Source organism: Diadema setosum, chromosome 11 (genome assembly GCF_964275005.1).
Source record: "Diadema setosum chromosome 11, eeDiaSeto1, whole genome shotgun sequence".
NCBI classification, from domain to species: domain Eukaryota; kingdom Metazoa; phylum Echinodermata; class Echinoidea; order Diadematoida; family Diadematidae; genus Diadema; species Diadema setosum.
In genome coordinates, this window is record NC_092695.1 from 13,511,286 (window position 1) to 13,529,938 (window position 18,653).

Consider the following 18,653-nt stretch of genomic DNA (forward strand, 5'->3'; position numbering starts at 1 on the left):
TGAACTTGAAATCAGGCGGAGTTAGCAGGTTGACCTCAAAACTATGACGTACGTCCATTAGCTAGAGTTGGGCCAAGTGTCAAATGTCCCCTGCTAAACTGACAAATAGAATTAAGGAATATTCCCCGGGATATACAGTATCACTGCTTCAGCCACTTTTAACAGCACTGTTTTCCCAAAAATGATTTGAATTGGGAATTTAAATTTGCATTTAAATTGCATTTATGAATCATAAGTTTCATAGGAAATCACACAAGACAGATTTTAGGACACATTCCACCCACTTGATGCTGCACATACATTAAGAGAGCTATTATGATTCACAAACTGGTCAGACAAACTATGAATAAACAGCCTTGAAGTAAGACTGACTGCAATGACGGCAATGACTGAATGTGTGTTTTAACATTAAATACATTTTTTTTGTATACATTTACACACAAGTCAGCATGCAGCTGTAAGTTCTTTCAAACATGAAAAGGTCAGAAATATGCTCCTCATATGCAAAGATCACTGTCATGAGGAGTTCCCCACATCAAGAAATTCAGTGCTACCACACATCATTACAATGTTATACTCACATCGAAAACATAATTGATTTAGTCAGATATACAGTATATGGTTCACTCAGAATTATGTCAGGAGCAGTTTCATGACATTTGCTCCCGCGACAATTACTCTCATGAAATATCTATATGCTCTAAGCCATACATAATTCTACCCACAAACATAACCATAACCCTAATCATAATCCTCCCATCAAACTAAACCTAAAATCCTATCACAACCCTACTAACCCTAAATCCTTGGAGAAAATAGGACCGGAGCAATGTTGTCACAGGAGCAAATGTCATGTCACTGTCAGGAGCATGGAGGTCGTTTTATCACAGCAACAAGGGACATTTCGTAGCGCTGTTTGCAGCCAAGTCTCTGTCCACATTCAGTTATGGGAAAAAAAATTTGTTTGTTTTTAACATGCTTCATTCATCCATTCCCATTTGAATAGATGATTAATTCTTTATCTTTACTTTTTCTAGGACTGTGATATTATTTGATACATTCTAAGTTTGATCTTTTTTTATGGGGAGAGGGGAAGGGGGGAGGGTCTACTAAGTTGAGATCCAAACATAGCTTTATGACGTGTAACACTTTTATTTAGGTTTCCTATAGATTCTATACAAAATTGTCATTTGTCCTGCATGTTGTCCTGGGCAATGCATTGATGTAATGATATTGTTATTTCTGTTGAGTTGTTACATCTTTCAATATTTTCCTTTGTTTCTGTTTGATTAACTTCAATAAAGTAATGATGTACTACTATTCCAAAAAAAAAACAACCTTCTACTAAGCAAAGGCCAATTTTTTCCCCACTTTTGCCAGACCTTTTTGTATGCTGTTTTGATATGGCAAGTCTCTCTTGATGAGATAACTGTAAATTGTATTAGCTTTATACCTGCACAAGTTTATCTTAGAAAGAGAATAAAATGATGTATTTGTATTTCCACCCCTTTATCTCATACTTTGGTAATTGATATTCACTTCCTAGTCATGATTTCTGTCAAAGTTTGTCTTGAAATGAGGTCACATTTGATGATATTTTGTATGAATCAACATTCTAGTACTAATGTGATCGCAAACCAAGGTTTTACACTAGTATTCTAATGAGATCTGATACCAGCTGATTAACATCCCTGCAACAAAATGCAGCACAAAGGTCAAAGGGTACAATGAATAAGTAATAGTATCACACACATTACATTCAAACCCCTTCCCATACAAGTATACGTTTACAGGACTTACAGTTTTGTGCACTCTGAGAAAATGAATTATAGAGTCAAACTTTTCTATAGCGGCCACCCAAGGGAGATAAGAAGAGTGGCTGTTACCCATAGATACGGGGTCGCTATAGATATTATCCAACATTTCACGCGCTATCACATACATAATGTATCAGCAGTCTATCTTTTTTTTTTTTAAGTACATGTATGTGCATGTATGTGTGTATGCACATCCTTCATACATTGAACGTCGTTATCGATTGAGCTAATGCACACCAGCGTGTATCAGGCAAGCATGCTTACATCACAAGTTCATTACCATGCCCAAATGGCAGGTGAACACAGAAGTTGTAATCACTGAATTATTCACTATGCATGACCAGCACGGCTGCAAAACAGAAACACAAGTCAATTATTGGCTTGGCTCTGGCTCTGTATAGGACTGTGGCCACTATACACAGGTTACCATTTACCACGTCCGGGAAACTGAATTCATGGTCTTGGCCATGTTACACAGGTGGCCACTATGCACAGGGCCTGTAACATTGCTTTTCTCAAGGGGAGATTTTTCAGTGACCACATACATCAGGCGGCCCCTATAGAAAGTTGGTCTCCAGGGCAGGTTTGACTGTATGTATGTATGTATGTATTAATAAACAGTCAAACCTGTCCTGGAGATCAACTTTCTATAGGGACCGCCTGATGTATTAAAGTCCATGTTATATTATACGATGTACACTAATTGACGAACAAATGAGCAACAATGCAATATGGCTTTGAATTTCTATGATTCTTGAAAGTTAATTTCTGATTATTCTTCATTCATGTCACATATTTTCTTCTAACTTAAAGCTGCATTGATGATTCATGTGATAGATTTTGCAAATCTATACCTATTTCATACTGAGCTGCCCTTGACTGTGAGATACATTTTGTCAAATAAATTAAGGATGAAACCTCTGCTGCTCTGGATGCTGAAAAAGAAATTACAAAATAATTCTTTGCATCATGTTGCTTTAGCATAGTGACAACACCATGAAAGTGATGTTACATGTATTAACGCTTTTTTCTTCTTCTTCTTCTTCTTCTTCTTTTTGAAGGAGCAAGCACATGCTTCTTCCTAAGCCTGTGGAACTGTGAAAACCCTGCGAAGCTGAAACAACAATACTCCATGCACTGCATGCATACAGAAATTACAGAGTCTCAGAGAGAAAGAGGTTGACATATGGTTCATCCCATGCTCCGCAGACAAAATTGATCTTTTCTTCTCTCTCTCTCTCTCTCTCTCTCTCTCTCTCTATCTGTCTGATTCTCCACAAGATGCATACAAATGCATGATACACATAAAACACACACACACATATTCTCTCTCTCCCTCTCTTTCTCTCCCATACTGAATCTCATTCCCCCCGCAGTCTATCAGTCCATTCTCCACCCCCCCCCCCCCCGAAATCCCTTTCAACTCTTTCTGCTATACATTAAAACAAAAACATTTATCAGTATCCTTGTGTGGTTTCATCAAGTCTTATCCATAAAGTGACTGAGATGCCAGAGATATTGGACTCCTCATAAAGCATGGAAATGAAAAAGGACAAGGTTCTAACCCTGCATGACAGGTTTGATGCCTCTTCCCTTGATTGGCAGAAAGGTGATTCCCTGGAAATGGGTGGCCACATCACGTCACATGACACCATCATGTGATCAAGTACGTATGTCATACCATGGGAGGAGGCTGATTTTGTTGCTATTGTTCAGCATTCTGCTACTATCTTTGATAAACTCCATACAATATAAGACAGTAATGGAGAAGAAACAGATGAGACAGGGAAAAAATGTTTATATGAGTGGAAGCACTCTTTGAATTTAGAAATTGTCAAGCTCAGTGAGATTGAAGGGGGTTATGGTGCAGCAATGCTACAGAGGCTGCACTGAAAAGATGTGGCCCTGGTATTTTTATCTGAGTGGCATGTGATGCCAGTGTGCTTGCACCGGCCATATGAAAACTTTCCAGTCATCACTCAGAGAATTCATGCGACTGAATATGTGCTGAATGTCAGGGAAACCTTTTAGTGGGGCAGATACGTAGCAAAAATTGATCGACATGCTCACATCTGGTGGAGAGTATGAAATTGTGCATGTAGGGGTATTTTTTATTTCAAAAAACTGCCAGATCCAAGACATCTGACTACTGGGTTAGCCGCCATCTTGAATTCCAATATGGCCGCCCTCATGAACATGCAACTGAAGAAAGAAGTGTCTGCATTCTGCATTGTGTATAGACAGCCTCCTCACTATCAAAGCTTTTCATCATTCCATCTCAATTTTACACCGGTGTCAGCACCTCAGATTATTTGACAGATCAAATTATAAAAGATTCGTTTCATTATTATTGAAGTGATCAACTTACACTGATGTACAATGTACAATACCTGTGCATGACAACCTTAGTGTCAGTAACGTCCAGTGGACTCATAGAACTTGCAAAGGTGGTTTGAATTTAGTCCATGGATTAAGCAACTTTGACATATGTCACATACTCCAACCGAGATCCACTACTAACAGCACGCTGGAAACATGCATGTCCAAGCTAGTCTTATACTTCTTACTTCTTTCAGTCCATGGACTAAATTCAAACCACAGATTTGATTTAAACTACCGCGGTGACTTCAGACCATACAGTGTAGCCATACAGAATGGTCACCAAGGCCTTTGGAGCATCCAACGCCAAACCAAATAGGAGAAACAGCGGGCAACGGCAACTGCACAGACATGGGCACTTACCTGCAGAGTTACGGCACAGTGGGAGAGCATCTCAACCATGTGGGAGATGTTGTCTGGTTCTTGGATGATGAAATTAGACTCCAAGTCAAATCTGCCTCCAACGAGCTAGATTTAAAGAATAAGATAGAAGAGAGATAAAATCAGGCAATGTTTCCAAATACATGTTGTACAGATTAAACCATATCTAAATACACTCCAACGTACTTATAATCTTACTCCCTGAATTTATAGATTATGTATATTGTAAACATAATCATAATCATTGCGTAGGCACACATTGAAAAGAAAATTCCTATTGCTCTCTTAAACTGGCCAATTTCTTTTTCTTCCTGGTTTTAAGCTGCTGGAATAAATTCAACCAATTCTTTGTAATTTTTCTCCAATCCATGTATAGAAAACACAGCAGAATTCAAGGTATCAATTTCATGAGGACCAGATGATATTGTCTGCAACAAAATGACCTTGTGACGTTTGACAGGTAAAAAGGAAATGTTGAAGTTGGAAAGCTCCGCATTTAGCGCATCCTTGACTCATTCACTGACAAAGTCTATCTCTAGCATCTATGAATTGTTTGACTGAATGAGTTCTACAAAGAGCAAATCAACTACAAGGTACCATCTCTGCCCTCCCCCCCCCCCCCCCCAAACCAGTTTAGAAACTGCATAGAGTGTGATGCACTTTTGTGCTCTATGTATGTGTTTGTTTTTCTTTCCTCCTATCTCATTTTCATGTCATTCCATCATCAATTTTGGGCTGGAGTTTCTCATCCTCCTTCATCTGTGAATGACCGCGTCTGTACTTTTCATCTCGTGTCTCCCCACGCATACAAAGCAGGTTGAGGAATCAAGAAGAGCAGAGAAGCAGACTACCTCCTTTCTTCCTATCCAATAAACTCCATTTACAGTGGTGGCTTGATCTTCTGGTATTCGAGGAGTGGTTTCACATAGCCTGAATTTTCAAAACTAAAACCCCTTCGTGACCACAAGGATTTCTGTTTTTTTATTCCCCTGAAGGGAGCACTGAAGTTGGGGTGTGGCTTTTATGCGGGTGTGGCATATTAGTCCAAATTTCTGGTATTGGTCTAACATTTTAAACGAAAACAATAATTTTCCCAGTTTTCCCATTTCTGTACATGGCTTAATACTTGAAGAAGCACAGCTTGTGCCTACAAACTGATTTTTAGTTTCACTTAGTCTCAGATATTGTCTTTTAACTTTCCAAACAATATCTCCCTTCTTTACCTCTGTTAAATTACATGTTTTGTTTTGTTTTTGTTTACTTTCCTATTTTCATTTTATTTCTTGGTGGTGGTGATGGTGCATAACACATTTTTGTTACTGTAAAACATGATCTATTCGCGGCATGAAATTTTTGCGAATTGGAGCCAGCGGCCTTTTTCGTGGCATGAAATTTTCGCAAACTGCCACTGGCGTTCAATGCATATAGTGTAGACAAGAACTTATGTGTGCATTTTAATTTCGCGAATCTTGGCGCTCGCAAAATTTGCCAAATTAAAATGCATGCGAACATTCCTCATTTTACAGTAACCCACTATAAATTGGCAACCCTGAATATTACTTTGTATCCTATTGTAGCAAAAGACTAGGTAGAACTGATTAAATTAACTAAATCTGTACCTCAATTACAACATCTGCACCTTGAGAGAAATGCTAATACAAAGCAAAATGCAAAGTATTTCTCAGTTTTAAATTCATCAACTTAGAGGCTTATAATCAGTCTACAACTGTTTAAAAAAAAAAATAAATTATGTGACTCAAATTGGGCTCAAATGATAAAGAAGTTTTTTAATCCACCGTACTGAACACTAAAAATTTTTTAAAAAAGAAGAATACCAAACCAATCCACAGAAACATGTTTTAAGGGACTTGATCAATTAAATCAAGAATGAAAACTGTTGCTGTTACTGGTGAAACCTCTCTCTGAGAACAAGCAACTGGGTCCTAAATGTGGGGGATAGACTGCCATGGAGCACAGAGGCCTCTCCACTTTTGAGCATCAAAGGCAAACAAGAGATGTCCAGAAATTTAACGAATGTCACAGACAGAGCACCGCAAAAATGCTGCAGTCGCAGCATCAGAGGTCTCGGATTGTTCCGATGAAACAGAGGATGGTAGCCCACTGCACCAAATTACACATTGTTGATGAATTATTGCCTCTCAGCTCAGACCCATACATCTCACTCACAGGGTAATGAATTTGACATTTTGCCTTCTCCAGACGTGATTGAGAAACGGCCATTCAATTTGTGAAAATGATATGTACACACTTTAGTAACTGTGAAAAGGTCACCTTTCACTGTGGCAGCCGGCAACAATGGGAAAAGACTGCAGGCATTCACAGCAGAGATCCATATTAATACGGAGCACTACCTTGTGATTTTATTTTATCAGATTATTTCATCTAGTCAGGGGAGTACACCTGTGGGTGTATATTAGCTGTTTATTGTTGTTGTTTAGGTAAAAGACGGTACTAAGTTATCAAAAGCACTTTTCTGACTGAGAGAAACATTGGTTTGATATGACTTTGGGGACATAATCCTCACAGTGAATACACGCCAGGTACACTGCACTATAAATCCTCACTGATTCTACCATTGGTTTTAGTTTCCTTAAGAGACTCATCTTTTTTTTAAGTGTATCTGTACACAGAAATTTAGTTTTCTGACATTATTGTAGGTTATTGTACTGGTAATATCCCTATCAAATCTAAGAGTGCAATGTTACTCACATACAGAGATATAGCAATATATAAAGAGACGTAGAGCAATCTCTAAAATGCCAAAAATTACATGCGCCTCGATCTAAGAGTAGTTGTCTGGTGTTATCGACTGCATTTGATTGTGTACAACATGTAGTTTGATAATTTTCTGTACGATCAGTGTACTACGATACTCTCAAAACACGCAAACGCACGCAAATGTCCACGTACGCAGCTATAGGTTGATGCTGCCGTGCCGCGCCGGGCCACTGACCAGGCAGCCGCGGCAATATCTACTCATGCAGATGCATATGGCTCGATGAGGCGATACCATTAGACAGTATTCGATATAGCTGTGTGCAGACGGAGGAGAACGCAGGAAACGTGCACACATCGATGGTCTATGCGTGGCTACTGTTTTCAGATCTGGTTACTATTGCAGCGCGTACTAGTGCATGCTGATGTAAATTTATTAAAATTAATATTTCAGTTTTGGGCATTTTTGTGATGGGATAAAATTTTCTCTGGAGTTCTCAGGACATGCTTTCACACCTCTCACATTTAAATTTTAGGGGAGAGATTCCCTTCAATGAACCTGCAAAGCACATATTCCTTATCTTTACATGAAAGACACAACAATGCCTATTTTATATATCATTTTTTCCAAACTTTCATTTTGACTACAGAACTCAAAACACAAATGCAGGCTGAAATTTACTGTAAAAAGTGCTCTTACTACCAAACACTGACTTCAGCTGTTTTCCTTTAATTTTTTTTTTCTTTTCTTTTCTGTTCTATTTGATCAGTGAGTCAGCATTTCAGAGTTGGTAGACATATCAAACTTCCAATATTGTCCAAATTTCTTGACTGAAAATAACCATAGCATGCAGGAACACCAATATCAGGAAGCAAATGGAAGGCATTATAATGTATTCATCACTGCAAGGTGTTCTTCTTATGCCCAAGTGCAGTGTACACAGTTCACATGACACATCTGGGGAGTATATTATGGTGAGATGGTATGCAAATGTACTGCATTTTGAAATGAATACAAAGTATATGTACAGATAAGACTATTTGATCCTTACCACACAACATGCGGGTTGTTTGCCTTTTTTTTCAGATTAAGTGCAAATATTGTTTGACCTCAGCATGAGTAAATCTCCTTGGCCATGCTAACCAGCATGAAGGGCAGGCCAACTGATACTTACTTTTATTAAGATCAAAATGAAAGTCAGAAATCTACGTTTACATTTTTGCAAAAAGTGAATACAGGCTTCTAGGTTTTGCTGTGCTCATTGAGTTGGTGAGAATTAAACCATGTTGAGGATCTTTTCATGAAATACACCTCCAAGAAACATGAATACCTCAGCCATTCTCTCCTTGCATTGATATTTCCACATCTATCTAATCTTCAATCCGGGATACAAAAGATATATTTGCTAATATCCCATGCTAGCATCTCTACTGCACACCTAATGTACAGTGTGTTTGTTGTATCCGACTTACCAAACTTGGAGGCTCACACAGCACTCACAAAAGCTGGCAGTCCCCAGCTAAATGACAAATAAGAGCCCATCTCACATATTGTATACATCCTCCGACCTATCTTCTATCAATGTCCTGTCACCATGGTAACAACATTAGCGCAGTGCTGATGCAGTTTGCAACATGCTAATGGTGCACAAGCGTGACTGTAGAGGTGAATATCATTCCTTAGCTGCTCAGTTGCCTCCATTTTGTTGTGTGGTTTTACCAAACATTATATGGATTCTTCGAATTACACTGGTATGACCAATGTGAGTGCTGCAAGCAAAGAATATAGATAATATCAGGGAGGTGTAAGAAAAGGAGAGACAACTCGTTCGTAATTCATGCAAACACATGTTTGGTTTCAAAGCGTTACAATGGGATGTCCATCATTCCACTATACGCTTTGAAGTCATGCTCTGCACCGCTCTAGTTGCAAGGCGAAGTTCGGAGACGAAGAACACATTTCACCTTTCGTTGAATTACAAGCTTTATTCCCCCGTAAAATTTGTAATGAAATACTCGAATTGATTAAGAGTAGTTAGGAAAGAATTCAATATTATAAACATGTACTTCAAGTTTCTTCGTAATGCACAAATCGAAATGAAATGAAAATTAGGCCCTCTTAAAAACCTAAAAGATTTTTTTCTAAAATGCGCACATTTCCGCATGTTAGTTTTCTATCCTTTAATCTGGAATATTTTGATCTTTCAAATAAAGTACTCCGCTAAAGCGTGCTCCAGCGTGCTTTTAAACTATTTGCTGTTAAAATTGTCAGATTTACACTGCATTTTGATTCGCTGCTCCAATTCAAGGCACACAAATTGCTGCCATTATTTTGAAAGAGACAGAGCGAAATGCAGTAGGGGCAAGTATTTCTAGATGTGAGAGCGCTAGTCCCGATTATTGATGCTCTCTTTTGTCAAAGCACCTATTTCCACCTGTAGTTAAGCGCATAACTTCTCGGCGGTGCCGCGCATCCTTCAAAGGAGAGCAGGAGTTGTCTCTCCTTCTCTTACACCTCCCTGATAATATACAACATCTCCTCTCCAATAGGAAGCATTTTTTTTTAAATTAAGGTTTTCCCTCATTCACAAGATAATATTCCACCTGTGGCTTCCACATTCTTGATCACATAACTAAAGCATTTACCTCACAATTATAACATGAATATTTTGCATAGGGACACATGAGCTGTGTCATACTGACAGTGTGCACCCTGGAAATATGCTAAAATCAATGATCAATGATGCCATTGCTCTACCACAACTCTGTTTCACTAGTTATATTTGAACTACCTCAATCATATGCCCTCTTCATCATATCCCATTGTGCATGGTGTGCCTATAACTTATTTCACACTGACATCATGAACAGCAGACATAAAAGAGGGGCCACACACACATTGATACGAGACACATTATAGAGTGCCCCCCTGCATGCCTAGTAAACAGAGCTTCCTTGTTAATCCTTGATGAATGAGAAACTCTTTCAGCCTTGGATGCACATCCACAAGCAAAACACCAAGTCCTATTTAATATAATAATAAAGAAACTTAGCAGTTCTTTTTAAATGAAAAATTGTAACATACCCTTGACTTGTTGCTGACATGGTAAGGGTGATATCATCCCAACTGCCTTCTGAACCAGGTGAATTAAGTAATCTTTCATTTTGCTTTAAAAATGTTAATATATTGTTCAACTACAGTGACGACGTAAGCTTTTTCGGTCTTCGGCAACATGGAATTAACCAAAACTCTGGAAATTCAGCAACAAAAATTCATTACTTTTAAGCAGACTGCCAGAATCCCAATTCCTATTTGAAAGTCAACTCTAGGGTCTGATGAAGCCTATACAGTTGAACCTCTCGTATCCGGACAAGTCGGGACCGGGGCTTATCGGGATAAGGGATTTGGCCGGATACGGGAGACTCAATGCTTTATACATGTACATATACATACACATGTACTGATGTAGCCCATTGTAGTACCACATGTAGTAATGTGTATACTGCAACCTTTTCATTGTTACACTCAGTAACAGACCCCAACAGAGAGGTTTGTGTTTGCAAGAATGAAATCATTTTCTTTTATAAATTCTTGGGATGATTTACCTAAATAATTATTAAGAAATGTATCAAGTAGATCTTGAAAATAAACAGTACGAGTCGACGAAATTACGCTTCAAAATGCGATGATTTGGGGATGTTTGGGGATGTTAAAATGTCTGAAGGTAAGCAATTTGGAAGGAAACTTGATGTAATGTATGTTAATCATGTTGAAAGTAATATGTAATTCATGTGTGTTTGTGTAGGAGTTCTCTGACGGAGTTGGGAATCCCCCTTTCCTCCCGTAATTATAAAAAAAAAAAAAAAAATCACGGCGAGATTGCGTCCGTATAATAGAGAGATCCGGATAAAGGGAGGCCGGATAGAGAGGTTCAACTGTATATTTCTTTAACTTTACCTATCACAATCTACATGAACATGGTGCAGCACTGCATTTTATGCCTAGGTCAGAGTTTGATTCTCAATTTTCTCAGGTTTAAATGATATACTGATCTAAATTGGATGTTTCCAACCAACTTTAACAACAGGTAATAGATAATCCAGCCTGCAGTAGTGTTAATTATGAAAGGGCTTGATCTATGTGAATATTTGAAGGCTTCGTAATGGATTGTCTAAAATACATACACATTGTGTATTAGATAAATAATAAAAAATTTGCACACTTGCTATAAAAAAGCAATAAAACAAATTTTACATATGAATTTGACGACAGTCTTTTTGAATAAGTCTAAAATTTCTATGTATGGCCCCAGTCACATATAAACACAGATCCTCAAGGATCTACACGATGATCCAGGGAGTTCCGGAATAATTTCAACCTCGTTGGAGCGTCGACGAGCATTGATATGACTGTACACACGGTTTCAACACGGCAGCTACACGGATAAGGCTGGAAGAGCACTGCGTCCACACAAACCAACACGGCATCTACACGGACCAACATGGCAGCTACATGGCAGCCACACCGACCATCCCGGATTGCTCTGCCAACATGGCAGTCCCCGGATGTCCAAGGATGCTCAAGGCTTCAACACGGATCTCTCCCTGGATCACCCTGGATCAGATCCGGGGTGATCCGGCATGTCTATGTGACTGGGGCTTACACAGTATTCATCATGAATACCTTTGATTCTACACTGCATGTACCCCAAATTATGGGGGAAAATAATTTTTCATTGCAGTATAAATCACAGGTCTAATGCTACAATGTACTAGGTGTTTCAAAAAACATTTCCCACTTTTGATGCTTAATACACTGTAGTTCGAAAATTATATATCAGATAAAAGTGTCATTGCTATGGGTAATTGCTGAATAGTGTACAATTTAGTTGGAGGTGATTTGAATATGAAAACCTATATCAGTTTCATGAAATCCATGATTATCTTTAAGGTTAGGTTCCAGATTTTGGTCAAATTTTAACCCTCTGTACAAAACCTGAACTTCACACAGGAACAAATGATGTGTATGTGAGTGTGTGCTTACAATGACCATGAACAATGGACATGGATACCACCTTTTCAGAGCTCTGCTCCAAGGCACATGAATGCTTTATCAATAATATTCATGATGGATTGCCCTGGGCACTGCTAGTCTGAATTCATGGCAAAGGGTGAAATGTATGCACATGAAAAAAGTAAGCACATGTTTCCACGTGCTTGCATATACCACATTTCAGAATGAATAAAGACTAGCTGTGATAGTGGAATTCCTCATAAATAAATAATGGACATTCCAATCCTGGCCATTGTTCAGGACCACTGTCTGGATGTCAACTACACGCTCCCAAACACACCAATTGACTTCTGTGCAAAGTTAAAGTTTTGTACAGAGGGTTGAAAACAGAGCAAAATCTGAAACCTTAACCCGTTTAGGACGGTTTGCTTTGGCGAGCGAACACCCCCACAGACGGACAGGTTTTCCAAAATCGAGCCCGAACCGAGGGTTACTAAGGGGGTGTGACTTACGGTCCCGCTTTACCCAATCATCAAATTGCCGTGTATGCGGTGTAGGAATCCGCTTTCTGATTGGATGAATAACGACCGCTCATGAATAATAATATCGCTTCCCTTCGCTATCTGGGTTCGCGCGCGCGGTTTGAACTTCACGTACTATACGATCGTCAATTTGCGTTCCCTCGTCAACTCAAATGAATAGCGTCTTTTATTATTGGGCACCAGGCTATGTCGAGGGTGTCGCAAATTTCTACTACATAATTGTCTTGAATTTACTGATTCATGGAGGCAATCTTTTATGGAAACTGTAATCCGTTGATCACAAGCCTTCAAAGTCCTTTCAATGAAAAGCGATCGATCGGAGGATTGTGTACAGGCTTGCGTATTTCCATTTACACGACTGTAAGACACGCCAAGTAAATCTCGTATTGTGGCGATATCAAAGGCACACGAACCCACTCTTGACTTCCTGTTGTTCACAAAATTCCTTACCATAGCTAGTCAATGAATTTTGGAAACAGAAGGAAGTTTATTCATTGTATACAACATTTGAAAATCTGTTACACCTTGTTTGTCCCCGCTACTTGTATCCAAATACAAAGCTCGCGTGTCTGTAACAGAAGCACGTGGCTTTATTTCAACACTAGGCAAACCATCAACGATGTAATATTACAAGTAGAATTGGTGATACTGATTTATCAAAGTCGAATTTCGTAATAGAATAACGTCCACTTGAGTTTATTTCTTGGTTCTGTTTCAGAAATTCCCATAAAATTGACAAGAGCCTGGAATATGTTCAATATTCAAACAAATCTTTGCATCTTTCTAACTTTCTTTGAGATGAATAAAAATGCATAATCCACGCTTGCGCAATACCTGCCATCCTCTGAAGAAGTCTGTATAAAGAAGTTTGCTTCCTGAAATTATCAATCGTGACTACCTACAAATTTCGATCATGCGACTTATAATAGGTTTTCATTGGATGCATACAAGATATCACCGAGTCGATTTGTGAGTTTATTATCGGGGTTTGATGCTGCTATTCTTCTGTGCGATCTTACAATTCCTTTACAACTTCGACGTAATGTCGGGAAGATAATGATTTAATTATTCACTATGTATCAAGTGAAATGAGATTTCTCACAGTGATACAGACATATATTTAATTATTATAAAGAGTAATCACCAACCTAAATGAGTATCGTTATTTCTTACATAGAAAAAAAAAAAAAACTAAGAATAAAACACCGGTCCTGTTTAAGCCAGTTGACAGAACATGTATGAGCTCTTCAGATGAAACAGGGCAGTCTATACGATGAGAAGAGAAAAAGGAGAGAAAAATAGGCTGGTCATCTAAATTTTGTTTGATTGATGGTAGATAATCTGAAAAGATTTTTCAAACGTAATGTAAAATTATACAAGATGAGGTTTGCCTACAACCTGTGTTTTGGTAATATCTTTCTACGTTTTATACAATACATATGTATATATATATATATATATATGTATATATATATATGTATATGTATATGTATATATATATGTATATGTGTATATATATATATATGTATATATATATATACACATACATACATATATAAATTTTATGGGCAGAGTATCTTGGAGAAGCGATCATCACCATCAATGATAATATTCAATCTACACGTTTGTATATGGGAATGAAGAAGGGGATAGCTGGAAAGGAAAGTGATGAGATGTAATGAGATAAAATGAAGGAACACTAATTGAGACAAATGTATTACAAAGGAAGAGCAAAACGGCAAAAAAGGGCAAAAGGGTACAACATTATGCAAAGATTTTGCAGTCATTTTTTGTGTACGTTTGCCTTCCAATTTCGTAGTTACGTAATTCAAAATATCCAACAAAAAAAAAGAAAAAAAGACCGCGCCATGAAGATGTTCATTCAACCTCGTTTGCCTTTCACTATGTCCTATCACTTCAAAAAATGTAGCATTAGCACAATTCAAATTAGAATTCCCATCGAGAATTCAGATTCGCATCAATGTGAGAGAGTATCTTTTCAGACAGGGTCGCAGGTGAGCATTTCCGAGTTCGTCGGAGAAGTTCATTCATATTAGAAACAAAAAGGTTGACCACCCGCCAGCTGATAGAAGAAGATGACATGACCATGGGAGAACGGCGAGCACATTGCGTCATGTCACACAAGCTTGAAGGTCTAAAATCATTACATCACTTCAGAAAATAACGAAAAGATGATATGTTTGTTGAAATAAAGGACATTTCTCCCGACATTCTTCGATCTCTCATAACAGACGGTTAATTTTGCTGAAATGATCTTCTCTTATGTCATGAGTGTAAATCAATATTGTTTTGTTTTATTGTGTATACGAGTCATCGCCCGGTAAAAGACAGAAAATGAAGTACTATTCTCATTCAATAAGCATAATGTATAAAGGAAACGAGCATTTGCTGCAATCGTTTATGAATATGAAAATGCTTCAATGCGATTTCACGAAGTCTAAAGGAATGAATGCAAGTAGGTCTATGTAAATACAGAGATGTATAATGCAATTATTATAAAAAAAAAATACGCAGCCACGATAAGTGCATAAACGACTTCAATAGCAGCATGAAAACATTTGATCACATCAATATATGAGATGGACAAGAACATTTCATGTTTTTATTGCTCGAAATTCCTTGCTCCTAATCAAAGTAGAGTGTTCAATTGAAGCGACAGGTTATCACATCTCCGTCTCTCGCAAAACTGAATCATCACTTCGCAAATTTGGAGTGCTTTCTACAAATTTACATAAAAAAAGTTTATTTTTTTTTAGGCATGAGTTACCATATTCTACTGATTATAAATCGATTGAGCTACAAAACGGTAGTGTGTTGCTAAAACCATTATAACTCAATGATCGCGAAATCATTTGACTTGTGAACTTCCGAAAGAGATGGACTGAAAACCCCAGACTTCTAAACGTATAAGTAATTGACAGAGCGACTATAGCCGAAAATTAGCATATTATGAAGAATTCATACAAAACTAGAACCAAAAAAGACTAAACAGTCAACATCACCATTGTCGGTATCGTCGTAATATGGGATGTAATTCTATTTTGACTGCCTCTTTGAAATACTGCAAACATCAAATACTGAACATCATAATTTTTATTTGTGAATTGTAAGCGTATGGGAGAGAGAGAAAAAAAAAAAGACAACTTCTGCCGTATGTCTTGTTTCTCGCTTTATTGCAGCGTATGTCATTGTCGAGGTTTAAATTCTGTAATACATGTTCGTAACAAGTACATGAGAACTTGCACATTGGATTTTCAACAACCATAAAATCATTGGGGTCCGTAAAAGCGGTTACGTAATACATACGAAGCACATCACTATAATGCATTCTATGGACCGGTGCAGAATAAAGAGACTGTCTGTAATCGGCCTTTGAACTTCTTTATTATGCTCATAATCCCCGACTTTTCGGATGGCGTCTACGAGTGCGTCTTAGGAATGTTTTTGTATCAACATCCTGTCTATTCAAGGAGGTACAATGTAACCTGATACTCTGGCCACCTGGTCTATTCAAAGTGTTCTTGCCTATAACACGCGCACATGTTGCGCTGTGTTTCACCATGATGAATATAATTGTAAGACCCCATAGTGGCAATATCGGCTCTTGCATTGTATGAAAATGATGACTATTACACAGAATATCCTCTATTTGGTTCGTTGGCCGAGTAGATTTTTTGAACGATCTTATAACATAATCACGCTGTCATTCATAAGTATGAGAGAGAGAAAAAAAAGCTTCAAGCAACATCGAAGTTGAGTTTCTCAAACCAATCTTCCATTTGAGTTTGTTTCTTGGTTTTGTTTCAACAATTTTCATAATGTTGACAAGAGCCTGATGAGATGTTCAATATTCAGATAAATCGTTGCATCTTTCTTGCAATCTTTGACAGCTAATGGTGACTAAACCTGCGAACTCCATGCATTTTTGTATAAAGACGTTTGCTTTGTGAAATTATCCATCATGACTGCCTCCAGATTTCGACCATAATAATATGACTTAGGTTTCCATGAGATGAATAAAGGAGATCAACGAGCGCATTTGTAAGTTTACTGTCGGGTTGTATGTTGCAAATTTTATGTGCAATCATGATTCCCTTACAACTCTACCGTAATGGCGGGAAGCTATTGTTCACTGCACATCACTTGAAATTAAATGTCACACAGTGATATGATATTAATCATCAGCAAACGGGATAGATTATTGTTATATATTTATTATATATATATATATATATATATATATATATTTATATATATATATATTTATATTTATTTATTTATATATAACACCTATTCAAGTCAGTTGATGGAGCATTTATGAGCTCTTCCGGTCTGCAAACGAAACATCGGAGTCTATGCGATAAGAAGAAAGATTGAGAGATAAAGAGATAAAAAAATAGGCTGGTCTTCTAAATTTAGTTCCATGGACGGTAATCTGAACACATTTTTGCAAACGAAATGAAATATTACACACGGCTAGGTTTGCCTATAATCGTGTTATGGTGATATCTTATGAGATTATATATAATAATACGGGCAAAGTATCTTGGAAAGGTGATCGCCACCATCAATGGGGATATTCAATCTAAACGATTAATTGTAGATGATGGGAATGAAGAAGTGGATAGCTGGAAAGGAAAGTAATGAGATGCAATGAGATAAATCGAAGCAGCACTAATCGAGGCAAATGTATTACAAAGGAAGAGCAAAACGACATATTCGAGTGTTCAAAATGGTTCAACATTATGCAAAGATTTTGCAGTCATTTGTGTGTGTGTGTGTGTGTGTGTGTGGGTGTACGTTTGTCTTCTAATTTCACAGTTAGGTAATTCAAAAGCGCCTAAAAAAAAGATCGCGCAATGAAGATGTTCATTCAATCTCAGTTTCCTTTCACTATATCCTATCACTTCAAATTACGTAGCCTTAACACAATTCAAATTAGAATGTCCATTGAGAATTCAAATTCGTCTCAATATGAGAGAGCGTCTTTTCAAGCAGGGTCGCAGGTGAGCATTCCCGAGTTCGACGGAGAAATTCATTCAATTTAGCAACAAAAAAGGTTGGCCATCCGGCAGCTGTAGAAGAAGCCGACATGATCATGGAAGTATGGCAAGCACAAGCCACACAGGCTTGAAGACCTACAATTATTACATCACTTCAGAAAATAAGGAAAAGACGATATTTTTGTTGAAATAAACGACATTTCTCCCGGCATTCTTTGATATCTCATAACAGACGGCTAATTTTGCTGAAATGATCTTCTCTTATGTCATGAGTGTAAATCAATATTTTTTTTATTGTGTATACCAGTCATCCCCCGATAAAAGACAAAAACAAAAATGAAGTACTAACAATCTCATTCAATAATCATACTGTAGGCCTATAAAGGAAACGAGCATTTGCTGCAATCGTTTATGAATATGAAAATGCTTCAATGCGATTTCACGAAGTCTAATGGAATGAATGAATGTAGGCATACCTAAATGCAGAGATATACGTAGACATAAAAAAAATACACAGGCACGATAAGTGCATAAATTACTTCAATAGCAACATGAAAGAAATTTGATTACATCGATAAACATGAGATAAGACAAGAACATTAATTTCATGTTTTTATTGCCCGAAATACCTTGCTCCTAAACAAAGTGTTCAATTGAAGCGATGTGGTTATCACATCTCCGTCTCTCGCAAAATTGAATCACCACTTCGCAAATTTGGAGCGCTTTCTACAAAGAAAAAAAAAAGAAAAATCGTGTTTTT

The 18,653-nt window shown here is 37.6% G+C and overlaps 1 protein-coding gene across 1 annotated transcript in view; it reads right to left on the reverse strand.

The window, feature by feature from the left end:
• The window catches only part of LOC140234698 (neurobeachin-like), a 421,843-nt gene that overhangs the window by 379,019 nt on the left and 24,171 nt on the right, over positions 1-18,653 (reverse strand). The window contains 1 exon segment of the mRNA XM_072314734.1: positions 4,560-4,664. Coding sequence (XP_072170835.1) covers positions 4,560-4,664 — 105 coding nt within the window.